This window comes from Betta splendens, chromosome 7 (assembly GCF_900634795.4).
Source record: "Betta splendens chromosome 7, fBetSpl5.4, whole genome shotgun sequence".
Lineage (NCBI taxonomy): Eukaryota > Metazoa > Chordata > Actinopteri > Anabantiformes > Osphronemidae > Betta > Betta splendens.
The window spans coordinates 15,396,782-15,420,867 of record NC_040887.2 but is presented as its reverse complement, the minus strand read 5'-3'; the positions used below and the strand labels follow the sequence as shown (position 1 = coordinate 15,420,867).

General features: G+C 48.2%; 1 protein-coding gene across 2 annotated transcripts in view; it reads left to right on the top strand.

Annotated features, from left to right (window-relative positions):
- Nucleotides 1–24,086, top strand: part of LOC114858988 (cadherin-4-like) — a 170,627-nt gene that overhangs the window by 100,540 nt on the left and 46,001 nt on the right. For both annotated transcript variants that reach the window (XM_041071577.2, XM_029156792.3), the window contains one exon: nt 17,127–17,353. In XM_041071577.2, coding sequence (XP_040927511.1) covers nt 17,127–17,353 — 227 coding nt within the window. The remainder of the gene's footprint in view (nt 1–17,126; nt 17,354–24,086) is intronic.

The window sequence follows — 24,086 nt, the reverse complement described above, 5'->3', positions numbered from 1 at the left end:
GTTCCCAGAGATAAACAATACTTCAGTAATAAGTAATGAGGACCCACTCTGTACATGGAGAAGTGACTCATCGAGCACATTAACAGTCCTTCAACATAAATAAAGACACAGATTAAATTATTTTATAACATCTGAAGGTGTGATGCAAAGAGCTGATGGTGACATCCTGGTCTTTCTCGACATTATTACAGTTTATGACCTCTTTAGGCTCATTTTACCCTTTTACTTTCCATTACCACAATCTTTTAAAAACCCCTAAATATTGATGCTCTTGCTTCTCTCTGTCATTTTTGCAGGCTGGATGATCCCCCATAAATCAATCACGATCCACAAATTCTGTTTGGAGTTGACATTTGTCAGTTTCAGAGCCGGGCTGAGCGTGCCAGACAGTTAATCTTTTGGGGACGAGCTGCGGGGGGCTAGCGAGGCAGCAGATAGCCACCTCTGGCTTGACAGGGCCCATCTCAGCTCTGTCTGTCTGCCCATGTGTCATCTCTATCTGCCTCTCGTATTGTGTGGAACTTGTGTACACGGAAGTCGCCCTGTGTGAATACGAAGGCACGCGCTTGACAGCGGGACGCTGACAGGAACCTTCAGTAAATATTCAGGCCCACTTGCAGTCTGTGTATGAGCTACAGATTAACATGTACGCTGCCTGCTAGCGTTTAGTTCACACCTAATTACACGGTTGCAGGCCAGATTAAAATGGACCAACTGAGGTCGTTGGCCGGATGGAAGCGTCAAACAGGGGCCGCGGCGTGTTTTATCAGTGTAAAGAAGAGAGAGCAGCTCTCTGTATCTGTATCAGACCTAGACTGTGATTCATTTCACTTCCCGGGGCCTGCCGCTATCTGCTCTTGTTTACTGTGTGCAGCCCTGATAGCATCTGGACAGGAGGCAGACTTAATTGTTCTAGTGTAGCCTGTAAGTCTTTTGGCTCCTGAGATGCGGCGCAAGGACAATTCAAGAATGAAAGCCAGCACATCTCTTCAATTAATCTCTATTCAGGTTGTATCGAGGGAGAGGAGCGCCGCGTTTCACTTAGCATGCACCTGCTCACCTATCGCTGAAGATGAAGAGCAGATAGATACATTTTTCTTTCTTAATAAAATAAGTGTGTTGAAGATACAACGCTGATGCACAGATCAGAACAGCAGTACAGCAGCTCTGGAGAGTTTAGTAATGATTGTTGCACGATCAGTTAACAGTGTGGTTTTGGTTGTAAAATTAAACTTCTTCTCATTAACTCAGCGACGGATCAACAAGGAAAGCGATGATCAGAATAGAATCCATGAACATGCAGGTGTTATGCGTCCATGCACAATATGCAAACGTGCACGTGCTTCCCACACAAACGGACCGGCTCACTCGACCTCCTGCCACCTTTTGATTCAAGAGTAAACGTGGCGCTGCGTCCCCCCCGCCACGGTAGTGATAGGTACTGCTGCACCTGCGCCCCGGCATGTCCCTTGGGTCCAAATTCTGGCTTTAGGGGCTGGACTTGGGGGCCGGCGAGGTGAGCAGCAGGATCACAGGCTCCTCCGTCATTAGTGGCGCCTCTCAGCTCCTCTCTGCCGGCCCCTCACTTTGACTGACGATGCCCCCCCACCCCCACCCCTCCCTCCTGATGGTGAAGCCCACCGCCAGGCCACTCGTCTAGACTTCCCGCAGCGCGAGTTCCGTGCTTCCGCTGCTCTGCTTTCTCATCCTGTATGTGTTTTGGGGCGGACTCGCAGCGGAGCCCTGTGCATTTATTGGGAGCACCGTGGGGCACAAACAGCACCGAGATGATACAGATTACGTCTGTGTTGCCACTGCTAGAATAATCAGGTGCAGTCCTCCCAGACTCAGCTTGATGTCGCACCTTTTCCCCCCCAGAGGTGCAGCCAACCCTTTCACAGCCCAAACACTCGTCTGTCTTGTCCGCGCCCCCCCTCCAGCGGTCCTGTTCTACAAGAGATGTTTTTTTTCTCCGTCTGGGCTTATTCTTAATTCATCAGTCGCTATTTGTATCGGGCCGAGGTGAGAGTTTGATTCTATTCCCGGTGTGCAGCGGTGTCCGCCAAGTTTGTCGGTGACAGCTCTATTCTGAATTACCAAGTGTTCTGGAGCCCTCGCAGGGAATTCAGAAACGCTGGAGTCTTTTCTTTTTCTACAGCAGCTGCAGCAAAATCAAACACTGCTGCTCGAGGGCAACGACGACTTAGTAACAGGTAACTGCAGGTAGCTGCAGTACTTAATGTTTCTACAGTGCACCACACTGAGCGTTTTTGGGAACAGGCGTGTTTCCACTGGGAGAAATCTTTAGGTTTTGCTGCTGGTAATTGGTGGTTTCCAAAACACTTTCAGTTTTTTTATTTATTTTTTTTGTTTTAGTTGTGTTTTGCCCTTCTTGAAGGATCCCAGTTATTTCCCAATGCAAAAATATGCACTTTCTTTACAATATAGACATGAATGCGTTTTGCATAACTTGACCATAGAAAAAGAAGATGCTAATCATCGCCTAAGCTCGGATCAACTTCTGACCCTCGTGATTTAAAATGTCAGCGTAACTAGCTTTATTTGTGTTCTCTGAATTACATAAAAACTTAAATAGTGAAATTTATTCTTCGACTTTAGACGGGGAAACAAATGCATGAATCATACACAGACCATGAAAGACCGGTTCTAAAGTCACTGCTTCTGTTCCATATGGGAAAAGTAGGTGATAATGTCTTTGTTCAGCAGGCCTGGCCTCCTATTGGCTGGTGAATGGGATTCTCCCAGGTTGTTGAAGCAGAAGCAGGCGTGAGACGTTTTGAGAGCGAGCAGCAGGAACCAAGAGCAAAAAGGAGGATTTGAGCAGGAGCAGGAACTCTGAAAGCACGAATACAGACTTGAACGTGAGCAGAGCAAATCCAAGCGTGAGCAGAAACATTGTGAATGCGAGGGCTGGGTTTTTAGAGAAAGCATGAAAAAATCTGAGCATTAAATCGTTAGTGTGCTCTCCATTTTAAAAAACGACGCTCTTGATCAAAGATAGCGATCTCATCCCACAAAACTACAGTAAGTGTATTTGTACCCATAGTTCTCAGATCACTGAGATTCTATTGGCAGCCAAATCTCCCTTGATGTGAAAACTGACATATTAACACACGCTCCTTACATTTTCCCAGTATTGTGCACATTTCTGTGCCATGTAAGTTTTTGCAGCTTCGTATAATAATTAATCTTCCTCCCTGTGGTGAAGCAGATGGACGGACGCTTTCTGAGCGCTCACTCCACTGTTTACTACAGTAAGCGTAGTATTCACACAGGGCCTCAGACGAAGAGCAGTGCACCTACGCGTTCTCTAACGAGTTACGGCTAAGTCTTCATTTGACGAGCCAATGACGATTCCTGCCCAACGAGTTCATCAATTTGATTTAGATCTAATTAGATCAACTCTCTTTCTCTCCAGCACTTAAGCAGCGAAGGTCTATTGTTTTCTGCCTCACACGCGAGCGTCCTGGTCTGTTACAATAAAACTGGCACATCCCTCCCTCTCTCTCTCTCCACACAAGCTCCCCATTTATGGCAGTGCACACAAAAGGCCTGTTTTCATCTTCTGTCTTGCTGTGAAGCGGCTGAATAGGCTGATAAATGATCATATGAAAGTGTGCGTGTTCAGTTGCGTGCATGCGCGTGTGTTATTGTGTCCACGTCACACGTTTGTGTGCGTGAAAGCTCGCTCTTTTAAGTGTATGGACAATTTCTGCTTTAGCCAGTAATTATGGCACAAAGATGTCGGCATTATGTCTGGGCGAGTGTGCGCCGCTGCTCCGAACCACTGTGAGGAGGAAAAGCAGATTTAGTAAACAGAAAAGCCAAAAACAAATGAGCACACAAATTAGGCTTCTACAGCTCTTTATGCAGTTATTCAATATTACCATTTAAGTGTGAAAGAAGACTTTTCATGTAGCTGGGGACTGGGTTACTTCCTAATCTGATTCATAATGCACTGTAGGAATGAACCAGCTGACACTGCTGTAGAAACCTCATCGTTTTGAACCCGGAGGCCTCCGCTGAGCAGCGTCCACAGATGAATTAAGGAGTCTTACGTTATTTGGAAAGCTTAATGAAATGTTGCTTCTGCTAATGATGTCTGGAGCAACAGGCAACATGCACCAGAAATACAAGTTCTGTCTGTAAAGCTGTTCATTATTTAGGGGTAGGTAACTGGAGGGAAGCTGTACAGTATGCAGGCACAACTGTGTGTTGTCTGAGCCAAATGTCTGTGCTGAGGCTTGTTGTGACGTTGACATATTCAGTACTGCATTATGGATCTGGAGCTCAACAACAACAATAACATGAGACCTGGTGACCATACAGTATGATTGACTTCTGTCCCTGTAGCGATGGTTACAGCAGCATTGGCTGATTCTCTCTGCCTTCTATAATGTACATCATCAAAAAACATCAACCGGCCGCAGTGCGTACTTGAGTTCCAGTGTAGTATCAGGAGCCTGCAGGCAGGGGTCATGTAACAATTACGCAAGGAGGCGGTTTAGCATCAAAATGAGCCGAGTTGCATGTTAGAGGAGTGAAGGTTGGCGCGCAGACGGGGCCTGGAGCCGTCTGACCCCAGGATCAGGTCGTCGGATCCGAACCAGTCAGACCAGAAAGTAACAGAACTAATAATGACAGATCCCACTGACCCCGAGCCCTCGGCCTCGCGAGCGGGCGAGCGAGCGAGAGAGGGAGAGAGGGAGGGAGACGCCTCCGCCCCGGACTGAGCGGTCAGCGGCGGAGAGCGCAGCGACGCGCGGCCAGCTTCCTAATGAGCGTTCTAATGAGGCGCTGACGGGACGTTTGGTTCCTAGCGTCAGTCGTGGCCTGTGACAGCGGGACCAGATCCAAGGACTCGGGGAGCGACTTGTCAGAAACTCATGTTTATTGAACAATAAGCTCTCCTCGTCCTCTCTCATCTTAGTCGGCGTTATACATATTAACAGCTCGCATGATGCAAAGTCTGAGGCAATGGCTGATTGGGATATGGAGCGTTGTGCTGTTGTCTCGTGCGATGCAGGCGTCCTCCCTCCCTGCTGACACTGTTATTGTGCTCTGTTGTCACAGATCTAATTATCTATTTCCAAAGCTTTGCACTTTATGATTTTTCTTCCGGCTTATCGTTTTTATACCCTCTCCCCCCTCGCGCTTGCGTGACTGTACCATTAAGTGTTGTCTTTACTGGTTCAGTCGTAACTAAGCATCTGCCGGGTATCTGATGAGCAGCGTGAGTGTTTGTAGCCACAAATCATGTTCCAGCAGGACTCGCGATAAATGAGGCTCCGTCTAACCCGCGGAGAACATATTTAATATTTGCAGTGCGTTCGCTTGCTCGTCTGATGTTAAACAGCGTCGGTAATGAGCACCGATAGTCGCTCTGATGGGTTTGTTTGGGTAACTTTTAATAGTTTCTAACCTGAGGACATAATGCAGGTGTCCTTTCTGTATTTTCCTCACAGCTCACTGGGGTTCGCATGCGGTATTACAGCAGACTGTTAGCGCCGTCTCCCACCTCAACCCTTCCTCGTTGCCTTAATTGCTCACAGTTGATCTCTGACTACAGTGTGGATGAATGAAGCAGCTGAGCTTCCTGACCACTAGCGCTCTTGACACGCTACGAGAGCCCTCTTAGCCTGTTAGCTGTGTTTGTCTGGATCAAACGTGCGAATCCAATGCTCTTCCGTCCTGTTTATGACAGATGCCTGTAAAAAAGGAAAGAAAAGCACGCTGGGTAGCGTTAGCGTACGACTGCGTACCCTCTCCTCGATCACACTGCCCTGCCATCTCCTTCCCTTTCATGTGCCAAGAGAAGGAGCTTAAGGCCAGGGCTGACAAAACGGCATCATTATCTTAGCGTTAACGCCTGCCCTCGCTTTGCCTCTCATTCATTTCACAGCTAGCCTCCTGGCCCCAGAGGGAGAGACAGATGATGTGGGCGCAAAAGAGAAAGCAATCGGATGAGAGGTCTCCTCGTCTGTGATTCCACCCTTTTTCACTTCTTCCCCTTCTATATTCCCGCCAGTTCCCCTGTGTTGCTCTCATGGTTTAGAGAAATGCACGATGCCATTATTAGGACTCCCGCTGGCTCTAAAACGAGCTACAGTAAGGGGGGGGGAGGTGCAGCTCACCAAGTCAAAAGACCGGGTTGGAGTGTTCTTTGTAATGGTGCGCGTCAAGGTTACTTCTCTACCTCCACACGGGTTTAATAGAGACGCAGAAAACATAGTGGTTAAAAGCGCTAATACAACAAGCGCGAGCGGACGCACTCGGCGAGGCGATGATTGTCGCCGAAGTATCAGTGAAGTAACCGTGGGCTGAAATGAGAAAGGACAGTGGCAACCCTTTAAATCCAGCTGTGAAGTCTGAATCATTTGCTCTTTAATGGCAATCATAACTCATTGTGAGGTTGTAATGTGTTCCACATTAACAGTGTGGGAGCTGGCTGTGGCTCATCTGTGCCTAATGCGCTATAGCTACAGGCTAAGAGCTCTCATCAAACACTGTTCTATCAACTATCACTTCCTTCCCTTAAAGTCTTTTGTTTACTTTGTGCATTCTTCACGCCCACAGTGGCGCCAAACTTTCGCAAAGGCCCGAGACACCTCTGCGCGAGTGTACAGCTCCGGCTCCTGGTCTCCTGAGACCATACGCTTACCTATATTTAGCTATTAGAGGTTATATTTGCTCATTATTTTGTGAGAGCGGCGCAGTGAAGTCTGCCTTGTCAGGAAGCAGAGCACCTTGTGATGCTAATGAGGTGATCCGGTGGCCATGTCTATAGGCCATATCCCGGCAAGGTGTCAGTCTGGGTGTAAACCTTTGTGCTTTTGCTCTTCTGGAGGCAACGAAAGTCTAGGAATAGCAGCAGCACAGGTGAGGCTTTGCTGCGTGGCGGAGACGAGAATGAGAGGTGATGCCGGTGTCAGGCGGGCGATAGATAATGATGGATATAGGCAGAGGGAGCGAGGGAGGCGCGGGCTGAAAGCCTAAGCGTGCAGCCATGCAAACACGCAGACACGCGGTGGGCATGTGCTGTGTCTGTACATGCAATGCACCACATGCTCAGGGGTTGCGTATCTACACTGAAGGCACCAGGTCTGCACGCCCTGCAGTTGTCAGGGTTTTGATTGGTTTAATGAGAGGATCCCGCATGCAACCACTAAATGGCCGCACCACTCTGTGTTTGCACGCGTGTTTCAATTTCCACCAGACAGTTTGCTTGGACTTTAAAATGGATGGATGCACCTGACCACGCGCACGCGCACGCACACACACACACTTCGAGCGCGTCGTCCCTCCCCTCAGGGTTAAAGAACCACCCCTTCACTCTCTCCACGCGTGTTTGCCCAGAGCGTGCAGAGGATTAGCTAAAGCGATTATCACGAGCTTTCGCAGTTTTTGTGAAGATGAATCATGGTAATGCTACACAGTAAAGCGTCTCATGCATTTCTAAAGCCCCTCTACTGTACTTGGTTTGTGATTTTCCAAACTCACGAAGAGCCAGTTGGCTGTGCCTCACTGAGCCAGGTGCAGGTGAGGCAACTGCAGCCAAGCTGGCAACCTATCAGGTGTGTGTGTGTGTGTGTGTGTGTGTGTGTGTGTGTGTGTGTGTGTGTGTGTGTGTGTGTGTGTGTGTGTGTGTGTGTGTGTGTGTGTGTGTGTGTGTTAAGCCATGCATGCACGCGGACTTGGTCTCCCATCTCACACACACATTGTGGTAGAAGCTCCACGCACAGAGATGCTTGAACACATTCTGTAGCTGTTTCTGCGCTCGCAGGACAAAAATCAAGCCCACTTTGATTGACTAATATGCAAAGTATTCACTCAGTCAAATGGAGCTGTCACACACAGCCTATGGGGACATCCTGCCTTTGGCAATTTTTGACTTTACTACAATGCTGTACATCTCTAAAGCTTGTCTGCCTAGAGGCTTTCAGAGCTCTTAAATGCTGTGGGATTTCTCAGCGTTGCATCGCATCCTGTGTGTCCAGTCAAAATGCAAAATCCCAATCAAGTTCATTTGCATTCAGCTATTTCTGTAAAAGCTCCTTCTGAAGTCTTCTTTTTCTCCAGTCCTAGCTGTTTTTCCAATTTTTTTTTCCACACTGCTCTACTTCCAACTGCACATTAGCACCTCTCCTGCAGATGGTGCGCTCTAATTGTGCAGGCTTCTTGCTTTCCACAGCCTCTTTTTCCCTCCATGCCGTCTTCCAGGCTGAACAGATGATGGCGGCCTCTGGTTCCTCTCCTCGGCCCAAAAGGCTCTGGAGGATGTTCTCATTAACAGGTCCTGTCAAAGCAACCTGCTAGCACTGCTAATTTATTTTCCCCAAGTACACGCAAAACATACCATAAACACACACACACACACACACACACACACACACACACACACACACACACACACACACACACACACACACACACGCTGATGCCACACGGACACAGCAGCACACGTGGCATTGGCCTCTGCAGACACACTCCAGGGCATTCAGCTGCTAGATTGCACAACAATTAGCCTCAATGAGCGTTGGTGCCACATCTCTGACAGTCTGACAAATGATATAGTGTATGTGCATTTGTTTGCAAAGCATATGTGTTTGTTTGTGTGCACGGAGGAGGCAGGGAGGGTGAGCCGGTGCACGTAGCTGTCTGTGTTTGTACCTCTGGGAGCCGTTCGCTGCCAGCCTCCTTCATCCCCAGCTCCTGTGATTTTCTCTCTCTCTCTATCTGTGTGTGTGTGTGTGTGTGTGTGTGTGTGTGTGTGTGTGTGTGTGTGTGTGTGTGTGTGTGTGTGTGTGTGTGTGTGTGTGTGTGTGTGTGTGCGTGTGTGAGGCAGAGTTCAAGCTGTTTGCCGCTGCGTACAGTAGGTATTACCTGACGGGCTCGTCATATCAGTGAGAACCTTATCAACAGTTGCAGTAAAGCGATCCTGTATTTCACACCTTCACCCACAGGAGAGATACGGGCTTCAGGACCGTTCAACCTGGGTGTGTGTGCACGCAGACACGCGAACGCGGCTCGGCTCACGCTCCCCCGGCTGTGCTACGGCACGTTTGTGTCTACAAGCCCCGAGACTCATTCAGCTGACAGGTTTAAGACCCATCAGTCACTGCTCCAAAGGCTGGTGGTTCCACCCATAGGAACGTGTGATGCTGCTGCTAAAGCCGTTACAGAAAACCATCATGTACTGATACACATTGCTTCAGGAAGCTGCAGTTAGTCATTATTAGTGACTGATGTTTCTCCGTTAGCTCGCTCTTGATCCTGTAGCCTCACAGGTTTACGTACAGTAGTCTGTTTGTGCCAACTGAACAAGGGAACGTTCCTGGTAAACTGGAATGCAGGTTTTGCAGGGAAGGTAATTCCAGCTGGTTTATGTAAATATTCCCTGCGCCACAGAACAGGCCGGACCATGTGTACATTTACATACCTCCTGTATCTCTGGTTTGTGACCCCACCTTCCCGACCTCTAGCTCCTATTTATTTCTCAGTACATTTGTTAGTTTGTATGTTTGTATATTTTGTCATTCATATTATTAGTTGTGTATTAGTTGACTCATCCAAGTTTACAAGTTTCTGATTGTTGTTAGTTGTTGTCGAGTGCAGTGCTTTCATACTGTATGTGATATTTTGCATAAGCAAATATATTATTAACTGATTTTGTCCTGGTTGTCCGTCTTATGCTTATTGATCATTTGAAATCCCGCATAAGACTATGCATTAATGCTGTGGCACCTCAGTACTGGATTCATTTCTGTCTATTTTATCATGTTCCTGCTATTTTTGGAGTCAAGGCGTCCGTTTGGCCATTTGTTGAACTTTCGTCTCAGTTCCTATCTCAGTGAAACTTCAGAACCGCTAATTGCATGATTCAGGCATCGTAGACTACCATCAGCCCCCGGATTTCAGAGATCACAGCCTGATGGCTCTCCTCCAAGATGTGGCCTCTCACCACTGAAAGAACATTCCTTATTCTCCGTACAGGTTGTGTAATTACATGTATGTGTTGATGGAGTTTAAAGGCTTGGGGGATTTCTCGTTCTGGTTTATTCTTTGACCCCTAGAACTGGAAAAGCAAAAGTTTTGATGGAGCAGTGTTGATTAGATTTGAGAAATACAGCCTGTATTTCCTGAAGCTGTTGGGGAAAGCAATTTTGTGCTGTTTGCTTCCTTGGGGAAGCTTGAGAAAACAATATGAAAATGATTTCTTTTTCTTTACAACAAGCATATTTGATGCTTGGAGGCAAACACTAAAATAAAGGCCAAACTGAAGTCGGTGTTTTATGGCCTGTACTAAGCTGCCTTTTTATGTTTCTGCATCTGCATTTTTTTCTTTTCTTTGATAATGCACAAATGTGTGGTTGATGGTGGACTTTGATGGGGTGGTGAGTAGGATCTCTTCCAGGAGACGTATAAAGATAGAAGTGATATAAGGAAAGTGCTTTCAGTGTGTACTGTCCTTTTGTCTAAAAGGCACCTGGAACCTACTGGCTTATGAAAATGAAACGGGTCAAAATGGTAGAACAATATCAAATCTATATTTTACACAGTTTGACTTGATGCTGTTTATAATGTAGCAACCTCGAAGACCTGTTTTCTATAGTGATCTGTAGGTACAGTACATATTTGCTATTTTATTTGTGGGAAAAGAACGTAATGCTTTAAATTTAAAAGTTCACAAAAAATAAAACCTTACTACAGGAATAAGATTACAGTAAAAATCACTTCAACTTTAAAAACCCATAGTCGAAAAGGCGGCACACCTGAACATGAACCCTCAAATTAAGGAAGCTAATGTGGCTAATGCTAGGAAGACTAGCATTAGCCACCGCATGACTCTTATTTGGGTCAAATTAAAGAAGAATGCGTACCATCCTAAGGCCTAGTATCACCACCTAGTTTAATTATTAATGCTGATATCACCTCCAACATCTTTAAAACAACAGAAACAATCTTTTACATGTCATGCCATGTTTCACCAACACTCAAACTGACCCCAGTCTCCTGAAATATGTCTTAAGTCTTGTTAATCAGAGTGTATTGGATCCTCGCTGCAGGGTTTAGGGCCGTACACTGTAATACATACTGTATAGTTCAGCAGAGGTAAGCAGTCTGGGTTCTTATGGGAACCTATGCGGTACATATCAAATCCACCATTGAGTTTGTGAACGATCGATCCAGAAAACTCGCTGAACTAAAACAACCACAGCGTTTTATATTTTATTCCAGCCCCACCTCCCCATAACCATTAAACCGCAGGGTAAGAGGCCAAATTACTGCTGTGAGGGAATTAGAGAAGCATATGTGAGCTGTACTTTGTGTGTGTGTGTGTGTGTGTGTGTGTGTGTGTGTGTGTGTGTGTGTGTGTGTGTGTGTGTGTGTGTGTGAGAGAACATGTGAACGTGCTGCTCGGCTCCGCGCAGAGCGACAGCAGCCAAGTAAGTTTGGAAAGTTTGTGCGTTCTTTCGGCCGGCTGTGATTTCCTCTTTAGTTATTTCTACAAAAGAGCTTTTCTCTTCCTGGGAGAGGCTTTATGCAGCTTGATCCCTCTCTCTCTTCCCTTGTCTTCGCTCCTAATCGCCACTAAAGCCAGCCCTAATTGCCAAAAGTCTCGATTTTCTCGTATTCTCATTATCTCTCCTCGGAGCCGTCTTAGGATCTTCGCTGTCTGTCTTCCATTTTTTTCATATCTCATCACAAAGGAGGGCAGAAGAAGAAGGAGGAGGAAATGAATGTTCAATAAAAACAACGCGGGGTGAAGACACGACTGTGTGAATCTTTGGTTTTCATTAGACGGCTGAGGAGGCTAAGCAGCAGAGACCAACAGGAGATCCTGTCATTAATGTACGCTGATGTATAAAACGCATGTGTGACACTGTCTGGTGAGGGTTTTTTCTAATAGAGTGTCATTTTGATCATGGTCACGGGCAAACAAGATCCAATCGCTCACACTGTACAAGGTCTTGCCCTCTCACGCAGTCATTGTTTGGAGTCGCACTAGCGGCGCGGGCGACACTGGAGCTCCCCTTGCTGTGAGAGACGGCTGAGAATTGATGAAGGCCAATCAAGCACTTGTGTGCATGTTTGGAGGAATGCTAATCAGTCATTAAACAGACGCTGATGAGCCAGAGGCGTCTGCGGCGCTCGCGGCCCGGCCTCCGCGCGGCTCCGTGTGGGAGCGCGCACGTGTCCTTGGCTCCTACTGATTCGGGGGCTCCGTGCACACGTGCAGCAACAGCAACACAGCAGAGCCCCGGAGGCGCAGTGCGCGCAGAACCTTTGCACAGCCACTGATTAGAGACACTTTAATATGACAAATGCCTCGTGGTCAGGTGCTGCGACGTACGAGCCTTTAATGAAATATGCATCTGGAGGAGGCGAACGCAAACGCTGCTGCTGACTTTTAAAGTAAACACGGATCCTTGAGGAGGTGAATGACCTCCACGCTTCTAAAAAAAAACGACTTCCTTGTATAATGTGGAGCGGTGGTTGTAACAAATGGGCTTCAGAAGCAAACCAGCGGACATGTTTGCGGCTATAAAAAACTTGCCAAGCTCTATCTACAGCCTAATATCTCATGCTGACATTTTGGATTTTCACCCGGTGGAAGAGAGTTCCGCGGTGAAGTAAAGTGTATCGGTGCTCAGCCAAACAAAACCCTGAGCAAAGCTGCTTAATTTTACATAAGACACCACAGGCCATCCATATCCAGGACGCACACGGCTCTGCGTTCACGTCGTGGTGCACAGGCCGCTGCACTATTTCATTGTCGCCGCGAAAGCCGAAGGAAGTTTAGAGGAAACCGAGTCGCGGCGTGAGCGTCATTCGAAAGGAGGACGAGGAATCGAAGCGCCTCCTCTCAGTTGGGCCGAAACCCACCAGCAGATGAACGCTGCTCCTCCTCGACGGGCGGCGGCGCTCGGCGGAGCCAGAAGTAGCCGTCACGGTTTCGCCCGGGGGAAGAGTTGCAAACTATCACCTCATTAAAAGTATTGGGAGTGGTGTGTCTTTGTAGTTGCATAGCATAACAGAAGTTTGCGCCGACTGTCTGAACATAAAATGCAGGAAAAACATGAAAGAGTCGGATCATTGGAACAACACGAGCAGGTCTGAAACGCTGTACTGAAAGAATAGCTGCGCTTTGATGCGCGTTTGACTGATAAGTAGCTTTTACCTCCGTGTAGGACTTAATACGGCAGCACTTTATGCACATCATAGGCTCCTCTCACGAAGGGATGTTGGAGAATGCACAGGTTATTAGGTTTGATTCCATGTCTGTCATGTGGAGCTTGAAGACTTCATCTCAGATAGTGTCCTTACTGTGTGTGTGTGTGTGTGTGTGTGTGTGTGTGTGTGTGTGTGTGTGTGTGTGTGTGTGTGTGTGTGTGTGTGTGTGTGTGTGTCTCCTCTGACCCGCCTCCCCCAGCGGCTTCTGATCCAACCTTCATCCCCACTTTATTGGCCCCTCTCAGGCCTGTTCAGCCGGTCGCTCAGGGCCCGGCCCGCCGCAGAACTGGGCTCGGCTCTGATTAGACCGCGCGCTCCCCGCGGAGCGTCTGATCGGCGGCCACGCTCGTCCCCCGCCGTCCTTCCCGTCGTCCCGCCCTCTGTTCCCGTCCCTCTGGGCTCCGCCACGCTCCCTCTTTCCCTGCTTTGCTCTCTCTTTTCCTCTCCTCTCCTGTTCTACCCATCCGTCCATCTGTCCCGATCTCTCGGGGAGGGGGGGGGGGGGGGTGCAGCCCAATTAACCTGTTTAAACAGCCATCTGAGCATCCCATCCATTCCAATGTATCTGTGTGAGAGAGAGCCAGTTCACCGAGCCAGGACTCCAGTGCCAGGCCCTGCCCCCCCCTCCCCCCAGCCTCCTGAGCCTCCACCTCACCACCACCACCACCACCCTCCTCCTCTCCATCCTCAATGGGCCTGATTGTAGCAAAGAGGAGCCTGACCCAGGACTACTATGAAGTGTTTCTTTACTATTTGCAGGGCAGGGTGACATCTGATGAGTTCAATGCAGCATACTTTGAGATTCTCTGGAGATTCTCCACTTTAGCAGCACCAATCTGCCTACGAGCTTTTCCCCCCAGTTCCCCGGCTCCTCTTTAACGTTCTCTGGTTCACTCCAGCGTCTGGGTGATTGCCACCTCTAAACATCCTCCATCTTCTCCTCCGCCTCTCTCGCGCTCCCTGCCCTTCCCCTCCTCCCAGCGTCTCCTCTCACCTTCTTCCTGTCACTCCGCAGCCTTTTCCCTCTCCGCTGTCTGGATCCCTTTCTCACTTCCCTTTCAACACTTGTCACCTACTTCCTGTCGGGCTGTCCAGAGAGCACCGCGAGAAGGTCACAGCTCTTTTCTCTCCTTCTTGTCCTTGTCTTGTTGGAGGGCGAAAGGAAACTTTAATTAGAAAAATCAAGGGGGGGGGGGGTGCGTGAAGATGGGGCTGGGGTGTGATATTATCTAAGCACACGGAGCGTCGTTTCGCCGCCTTCCGAGCGGCGGCGACAGAGGCCGCTGCCGACGTCGTGTCGACGCATGCGAGCGCACATGGCGGCGGCATTTGTAACATTTCGGGGGTGCGACTGCTCACATTGACGAGGCGGCTGGAAAAGTGCTGGGCTTGCTGCTCTGCACACTGGGGCGCCTGTGTTATTTGCCAGATCAATGCACAACCTGGGCCCACTGCTTTAGACAACTTGTTAATGTGCAGCACTGTGCCGCTGGGCTCCATCGCTCCGTTGTTGGCCGATTTTTATAATCTCCCTTATAGCGCTATCGACCCCCACCGGGCGCAAACACGAGCCGTCGGTGGCTCGGCGCGCTTGTGTGCGTCGCCCGTACGCGCGTGTGTGTTGATGGGGAAGTAAAATTGGCAATGCCTTTTTCTTTAATTGGTGCACGAACAAGAGCCTCTGGGTGCTCCATGCGCAGCCTGTCACTCCATTTGTGTGTGGGTATTGGTGCAGTTAGTTCAGCTTGTCATTGTTGAGACATGCCGGCAACAATGGGAAAGCAATGCCTACGCACGCTGACTGCACACCTACAGCACACACCACTACAGCACTCATCTAGTAGTTTGTTGGCTCATTAATCTTGAATTTTATCAATTATCCCTAAAACATACATAGATTTGTTGGTCGAGGCAGATGCTCACATTGTTCCATCGTACGCGTGGGACATCGACCCAGCCGAACCATCCCGTGCTGTATTATGTATCTTTTCTTTCTCAAGCCAGTAAACAAATAGGAAGCAGCGCATGACATCACCTCCCAGAGAGAGGATGTCTTAAGGCAATCCTATTTCCTGCCCTCCGCCGCCGCTCACGATATGATCGAATCAGAATGAGGAGACCAATACAGGGCAATGACAATGCAAATGGACGTCTTACTGGAAACTATGATTATTATGTTAGTTAATCAGTTTTTTTAGGTGCTTTTAAGACGTCTTTGTCCTTCAGTATGAATCAGCAGCGCATGGGACTCCACCAGCCGTGCGCTGCTGGCTGCAGGCCTAGCTCGGAGGGAGAGGGGACAATGAATGGAGGACGAGGAGAGATGGGGCTGCAGGCCACCTGCTGCTCACGTGCCTTGTTGTTTTTCCGGTGTTTGACTGTTTCACACATACAAGCACTCAGAAATAAAGTCTGCTTTGAGTTCCATTTCTGACACCTTCTCCCTGCTAATGTAATCAGGCAGCCTTCCAAAGCTCTATTTGCAGAGACACATGTTTGCCAACTGGTGTGTCTGTTATTGTCACTCCCCACCTTCCAAATCAAATCTTTGAGAATCTGCAAAAAATAATGATAGAGGAGATCAGACGGGATGAAAGGAGAAGGGAGCGCGACTGGCGGAATGGGGAAAACACACTTTTTAGCCTTTTTGTTTGCGGTAGAAGAGCTCAGCAAAGAGAGAAGCAACGCGCTGCACGCAGGAAGCTTTTCCGCTCCTTGATGCAGTGTATGTTGCCCTAATCCATCTCATTTGTCACCTCCTGTCTCGAACGGGACGCTTGCGCAGCACCTGCTGCAATGGATGGACAGAGTGGTGGCGCGGAGCCGTCCCTCTGACTGATCTGTGGGGCTCTGTCTGGATCGCTGGCTTCACAGAGACGGATATTGACATGATCACGGGCATTTTTATAGCCAGATGAAACAAAAACCCAGAGCCACTCGCAGTTTACTTTCCGTAATAGGAGACATGTTTCAGCTGTTGTGCAGACGTGGGAAGAAAGGGGAGAGGAGCCGGTGGCTTACAGCTCGTAGGTCCGGGGTTCTCACGATTTACTGTCTAGACGTAGTGATCCCGGAGAGGGACGGCTGCAGGAGCCACGGGGGAGGAAGGTAATGAGGAAGAGAGTTACAGTCGCTCTGACTCATCTCCTCATCGTCTCGTGACCTGTGATAGACTTCCTCAAACGATGTAACACGAGTGTCATTACAACACCAGACGCATCCAACTGAGCCGGTGCTACAGTATAGCGTATCCTCTTGAACCTCCAGAGATTCTCTTCCTGGTGTATGTTGATCTCCCCCCGATCGCTGTGCATCTGTACATGTCTGCATTCTAAGTACCTCAGCTTATTTCTGTTGGATACTCGCTGGATGCAACCCTAGCTGCTTCCTTGCAGCGCACACCGGTTATTGATCCAGCTTAGAGGCTAATGTGTAGCACACGGGCGTGGAATGTGAGGCAATGTCCTCACCCACGTCCTACTGTACACAGCTGAAAATTATGCATTTCCACCTATGAACAAACGGAATATGCGCAAAGTTTGGCTCATTCAGACTATCAGTCTTCAGCAGCTTTATGAAAGACATGATTATGTTTAAACTGGCGAGAGACTAAGTTAGAGAAACTATAAAAAGCAGCCAGATTTCAGTCCAATGTACAGTACAGTAGACACATTCTTTGCCTACAGAGTGTCAGGTGATTCAACTGTACAGTAAGAAGCTGCCTTAAAGTCAGTGTGAGTGTTGTGTGTGAACTTTGACCTCATCTGTAATCTGCATATACTTCATGTAGGTTTTATTACTCTGCTCTCACTGAAATCAGCTGCTGTAATAACATTATATTAAAGCCTTGTCACTTTTCCTGTCTACAGTGGAGTTTGACGACTGCACGGGGAACGAAGCGGTGATTTTCCAGAGCAGTGACCCCAACTTCAGCGTGACGGCAGATGGATCTATCGTTGCCCGGGGAGCGAGCGCCAGCCTGGATGAGCCGGTCCAGTTTAAACTGACAGCGCACGGTCCACACGAACGAGTGTGGGAGACCGTGGTCCAACTGGCACCGATCGACCCGCCGCCACCTCGGCAGAATAATAATGAGGTACGTCACGTATGGCGCTGAGCACAGCCGCTGACACACAGACGCCACGCTGCAATTATGGTCCCAGAGTCGCTGCATTTCACATTTTCTCCTGGGGTCTTGTGATAGTAACAGCTGAGAATCAGGTCAAAACTCCTTGGGGGAGAGGAGGACAAGTGATACCATCGCACTGCCACAGGGGTAGAGTACGATCCCCCTCAGCCATGAGATGCTATTGGAAAACATGCCATGCCTCGGATGCCCCCAGGGGTCCACGACTCTTCCTCCTTTATTTAAAAGCTGCCAGACCTCAGGCCAGAGGAGAGCAGCCTGCTTCACAGCCGCCTCGGCGGTGGAGCTGCACCAGGCCAGACCTGTTCATCTAATGGGATTAGGCAAATGAAACGCACGTGACTGCAGGCCTGGGCTCACAGACACGGGGAAGTTCTGGACATCTCGCCCAGAACCCGGCGTGTGATTGGCACCAGCAGTCAACGCCAGCTTCATGGAACCAGCATCCAGTGAGAAGCACATAACCTTTCATGAAAAATCCACTTCAGAGGCCATTTTCCACTGCGTCGCTCTAATCTGTAAGTTATTCACCACTGACAACATCATTTTAATTTCCAAGTAACCACATAATAAAATGAATGCAAAACTTCTCTGATGCCAGCAAGGTTAGTTTAGATGACTGCGTACTGAATACTGAAAGTAATTACACATTGAACATTTATGTTTCGAGGGGCAGCACTTCAAGTCCTTTACAAACTGTCAAATATGTTGTCAAATGTGCTGTTTTTGTAAAGTGCAGGGCCAAAAGTCAGTGGTAGAATCAGACCAACAGAGGAGGAGTGAAACACAAGGCAGCACAGCGTCTATTGACCCTGGCCGTGAGGATGATGTTGTTTTCACTATATGTTGGCCTTCAGTGGTTCCTGCCGTCTAACAGTAGATGCTCCGCTGATTAGTACAGTTAAACAGCGTGCTAAGAGTCAAGTAACTGGCTGTTCCATCGCTTTTCCGGGTGAGCGTGAGGGCCGCGAGGGGCCGCGAACACGCAGACAAAAGAGCCGGAGTGCGAGGCGAGGTCGGAGGTCAGGGCACCCGCATCAGAGCGAGCGGGAGCCTGGAACAGTTGAGACAAAAAACGTAATGTTTCATTATGGAAACGGCGCTTTGTGGCGTGCTCTGTTGAATAATAACTTCCAGATGTCTGGGTAGCCAGGGGCTGGCTGATATCAAAGCGTGCAGGGTTTTAGGGAGGCAGTGGCGTGGAGGGGAAGAGCTGGGATCAGCGCCAGTTGGCTGAGGCGGATGGCACCAGGGCTGGGGGCCTGCATCCATTTCACACTCACTGACTCCCGCTCACATAGCATCAGTGTGTGTCTGGTATGTGAGCACCCATGTTGGTTTTCCTTGTGACAGATTATGTCGAATCGAGTGTGAACTACGCTCGTTTTCCGTGTAATTGTAAATGTTGGTGTGTTTGTTTAGAGCACAGAGAGTTCATCTTGTCTCCTCTTAGAGGACGCAGTCACATTTTCAGGGGTGTCCTGGGGCCTGTGTATAAAACCATGAGCTGTTTTATTTCCTGTAATCAGACTTTACGTTCAGTGGACGACCAAATTCTGAAGCAACGTCAGCGTGCTTCGTTCAGAAGTTAATTTAAAGCTAAACGGCTCAAATGGGCCAAATGAACCTCTGTCGGTGGGCTGTTTGTCTAAGACGAGCATGACCCGAACTTGAAATCTGTGAAATCACTTAAGATGAACCATGAGATTATTTTGTCTGACTCTGGTTTGTTTCTGCTCTTTTCCCTCCATCTTTATAATAATAATCCTTCACCCCCTCTTTAAAACCAATGCACCACAAAATGGGGGGTGAAGGAGAAGGGGATAAATAATTGCACAGACATTTATGCTTAACCAGTTTTTTTAGGAATTTCATCACCTGCCTGTACTTCCCTTATTTCAGCAAGTCTGAATAATAAAAGAACGACTCTGAGCTGCAGGTTTAGATCAGAATTACACCGTGACTGGAGAAAACCCACTTAAGCCTTTTTGCAGCAGTGATGGGCACAACTCTTTCTCCAGCTCTCTGCGCTCGGTCTGGTTTCTCTTTCTTTTCCTCTGTCTGTTTCTCCTCGGGGAACTCACTAGTACCTGTTAGCATGTGTAGATAAAAGGATCTGGAGCATGACTTATTTAGGCAGACGGTGGGAGGAGAGGGAGGAGGGGGTCACATCTGCTTCTGACAACCTTTCTCCTGATCCCACGGATTCCAATCCCCAACATGTCTCACTCCACCTCTGCCTTTCCTGGCTGCGCTGGTGGGATGTGGGGCAACCGTCCCCCGCGGTCAAGCCCACTAAGCTGCCCTGTCTCTGTGAAGAAGAAGAATACATTAGTCCAGACGCGGCTCGCATCTGTCTCATCTCGCGCTGCTGACAGACCCCGTTTGCCCACGCTTGGCGGAGGCTGGTCTCCTGAATATTGACTGAATGCAAAGGATCCTGTGCGCGTTTCAGCGAGCCTGTCGCACACTACAACAGGCACGCAGCACAGCAACATGTGTTGGGATAATTATCCTCCCCTCTTACACGGGGGTAGAGGGAAGGGCGGTACAGCGCCGAGCCGCTTTGAGCTGTGAGCATCAGAGCGAGAGTTTCAGTTTTAGGGTTTGTAGCGCCCCTAGTGGTCAAAGGCGCACAAAGCACAAAGACAATACTATTATGCTTTTATTTCCACACTTCCACAAATAGGAAAATCTTATTCTATGTCTACCTTCTACAGTACATTATGAGGATGTTTTAGTATGTTTGAAGGATGAGTTGGGTAATATGTTACTTTAACCACTTTATCACCGCAGGTCCAATGGGTTCTGTGGAAAGAAGTAGGAGAAATCATTGTCATTTAAACCCCCCCCTGCCTTTGTTTCATTAGTCCGATCAGCTTATTAGAGCAGAGTAACAGCGGTCATTACAATGCAGGGTAAATTAACCAGCACTGGCCAAGCTAATTTGTTTGTTATTGTTGTTAATTTTATTATGAAAATCGTGTCAGCAGCAGCAGCCTGATCGCCGTGAAAGAACTGCATAAGTTAAAACAATAAGTTAAAATGCTGAAAAAGTTCAGCGGCTGAAGCAAAGTCGCGTTAGAACTTTTTCTTACAGTTGCTGTGGAGCTTCTGTTGCTCCGCTGACACGACTGGGATTTTGTTCATGGCAAACAAGCGGTAATAGAACAGATTTGGCACAAAGCATCCGTCCATGCGCCCGATGGAGATGGAGCAGCACATCTTTTTCTTTTTTTTTCCTCGCTCTAATGCTAAAATGCGATCTTCTCCCACTTCATTTCTTTACATCTGAGTGCCAGCAGCTCCTCTCTCCTCCGCGTCGTCACCGGGAGAGTGGCCCCGGTCTGCGCTGCGTTCGGGTGACGTCTGAAACGCGGTGCTCCGCTGATGAAAATGAACATGACACTCGGAGCCCAGAACCCGCTGCCCCCCCCCGGCCCCCCTCACGCAGCCACATACACACCATATGCCGGCTGTTTGACACGTTTCCTTTAAAGCAGACCTAAAAGCTTTTCTCCTGAGCGTCCGTCTAATGAAGTCAGCCTTGAAAGCTTTGTTTCCTCTGGCAGATACAAGCCAACTCTCTGAGGGATCTTGACCAGGCGAGAACACAGTGACACAAAGAGAAAAGCCTTTTTTGCACACTGCATTGTACCAAATCTCGTGCTTTTGCCATGTGTTTTTTTATTTTCGCTGTTAAATTGTGGGGAGGATCTGTAAGACAGCTCCGCATGAGTGATATACAGTGAAACACTGAGAGGAATGAGAACAGTCATGTTTTCCGCTCTATGTAAATGTTTGTTAATTGAGCGTTCGCTGTTCTCCACCCGCTGCCCACACTGTTTTCTCTGAAGTAGTGAAACTGAACACTTTTCCCTCATCTCTGGTGAGTGTGTTTCAGTTGTTTAGTCTTTTTTTTTTCCTCCTCACAGTCTGTCTTGCATCACCGCTCATTCTCTCTGTGTAACACAGCGCTAAGGTGCGCGGTTACATCAGCATTACTAGATTTTGGAGTCGGAGCTCGGCTCTATTCAGCTTTTGATTAAAAAGCGCACAGGCGTGTAAGTTTCACACATCTCATATCAGTTCATCGCTTTTGGATGCGGGGCCGGATGCGGGTGTTTAACCGCGCGGACGGAGTTTCTGCTGCTTGTGGGGTTCTGACCCATGACCCCATGATTCATCTATAGATTAGACACAAGGGGTGATGGAGGAAAGGTGGAGCTTGGTACCAAAATGTATTTACTGAAAGAGAAAGATCTAATTATTAAAAATGAATGTATTACTGTGTAAAAAGTCTAATCATAGCATCATTTGAGTTTTTCCCCACTGATGGAGGAACTGGAGGTGGATTATCTGATTTTACGTTTTTAATTCCATCCTCGATTTTTGCTGGAGTTAAAGGTCGACTAAACCTTGAGTCAATAACGCTGCGTTCTGCTTCAGTTTTTGCTGGTGTGCCTTTATTATTTACCTATTTTCCACCCATCCACCAAATGCTGAATAATTGGAAGGTGTCTCTCTCGCTCGCTCGCTCGCTCGCTCGCCCTCGCTCCACTTTCGCCCCTGGGGCAGATATGGCGACGGCGTGCAGTGGGATGTGCTGGGGCTCGCTGGTGGGAGTGTTGGGAGGCGAAGCTGCGCGCTGCTGTTTTACCTGCCGCTGCACCATCGGCCCAACGCCGCACGGCGCTGGAGGGATCACTGTTACTGAGACAAGCTGTCAGGACCCGCTGACTGGGAGGAGACACGCAGAGAAAACAATAGCACAGCGAGGGGGGGGGGTTGAGACAGAGAGCGGGCGATGCATAGCTTCAGCAGTGATTTCTTGTGACTGAATTCCTGACACGTTTTTCACTGCTTGGTACAGTAACACTGAGATATGCAGGAGAACAGCTGTGCTCACTGCTAAGTTATTTAGTGCAGCACACGGCACCGCTGCCGCCGCCGTGTAGCCGGCGACGCCACGAGCACGATGCGCTGATGCTGCGACGGAAGCAGGGGCTTCAACGCACATGACCACGCGTTTGCCTGCACTCAGGTTCCTCAACAGTCAGAGCTGCTGCAGTTTCTCTCCTGGTTTGATGCGCATCTCCCGACCCACTGGCAAGTTAACGTTGGGCGCGATTGGAAATGGGAGCCTTTAGAGCTGCGAATGCGAGCATCCTTCATGGGGACAGGTTTGTGGCGGCCGCGCCTCCGTGCACACGCGCGGGGAGTGCACGATGGGAGAGCGGCGCGTGATTGAAGCCTGCGTCTGTGATTCAGCTGTCACTGTCCTCCGAAGGAGGCCGTAAACTCACACGCCCTCTGTTTATAGGCTTTTTAAGGAGTAAATGCCAAAGTCTGAAGTTTATGGCATTATTCACATAAACTCGATTCACATACAGAATATACTGTATGCAGCACACACACGTATATGAAGATTTTATTTATTGAACTTCACACAGTGCCGTTTTTTTATTACCCATTTAGTCTTAACCTTACTCTGTGCAGTGAAAGAGAATTCCTGACTTGTTGCTCATACTTACGATATCAACTACATGAGACAAATGACATAAACAAATGATATTATTGACTTTATTTGACTTGTTAATAAATAAATAGCAGCACCTCTCTGCCCTTTTCACAGCTAATTAGCATACACTCATAAAACCCTAAAAGCCCATTCAGCATAGTTTTACATAACAAATGGTACATTTGGACTCTCACAGTAGTTGTTTATTTTACTAATCCCTCACATTCATTGTATGGGTTTGCCTTACTTTGACTAAAGACGATGAATTCTACTGTAACAGTAATAATGCAATATTGTAATGATGTAATATTGGTAATAAACAGCTGCAGTGGCCTCACGAACCATTTCACAGAATCATTTGCCATTTGTCAAACCAGTCTGCCTGATTCCAGTAGATGTTCCCACATAAGGCAAAGGTTCAGCAACATTTGTCCTCCCAAATTAAACACCAGTGTCAGAGTTACACCTCATGGAGTATAATGTGAGCACGTCATCCCTGATGTGGTCCACATGTGCCCTGATTTCATGTTAAGTCGTAAAAACTGTCAGAGAATGAATGTCATTAGGTGAAAACGTACTGTGCACTTTGTTTCCATAGTAACGTGGTATAAATTACCCCACAGTACGGCAGTGATGACACAAACAGTATGTTAGACGGAACACTGGGCACAGTACGTGTGTGCTGCAGGTCTGCAGCACAACGACAGGAGGAAGATCGCACAGACTGCACGGAGCTCGTCTTCCTCACTGCAGTTGCTGCTGGAACACATTTATTGAGAGCAGTGCTTTTGTGCAACTAAAGGAGCGTCACGTTCTCCAGCTTGCTGTGAAGACTCCTATTGACCATTCACACTATATAAACCACAGCACAGGGACAAGACAGGCTCAGACGTGACTGGTAATGGGGTTCTGTTAAGTATCAGTCACCAGAAATGCTCTTAGAGTGACAACACTTATTAAGCTATAAGGATTTGACATAATAATATACATTTATCACTTTAATGATATTTCATCCCTGCTGACCTGATTATCCAGTTACTGTACAGCTCCTCCAGTTTTGTTTCTTTCGGGTAAAGTGTGCTCCCTTTTAAAAGTGCTGGGTCACACTGGTCTCTAAACAGCTTCCGCTGATTGGGAACGACTTACTGTGTGTGGGAAGCC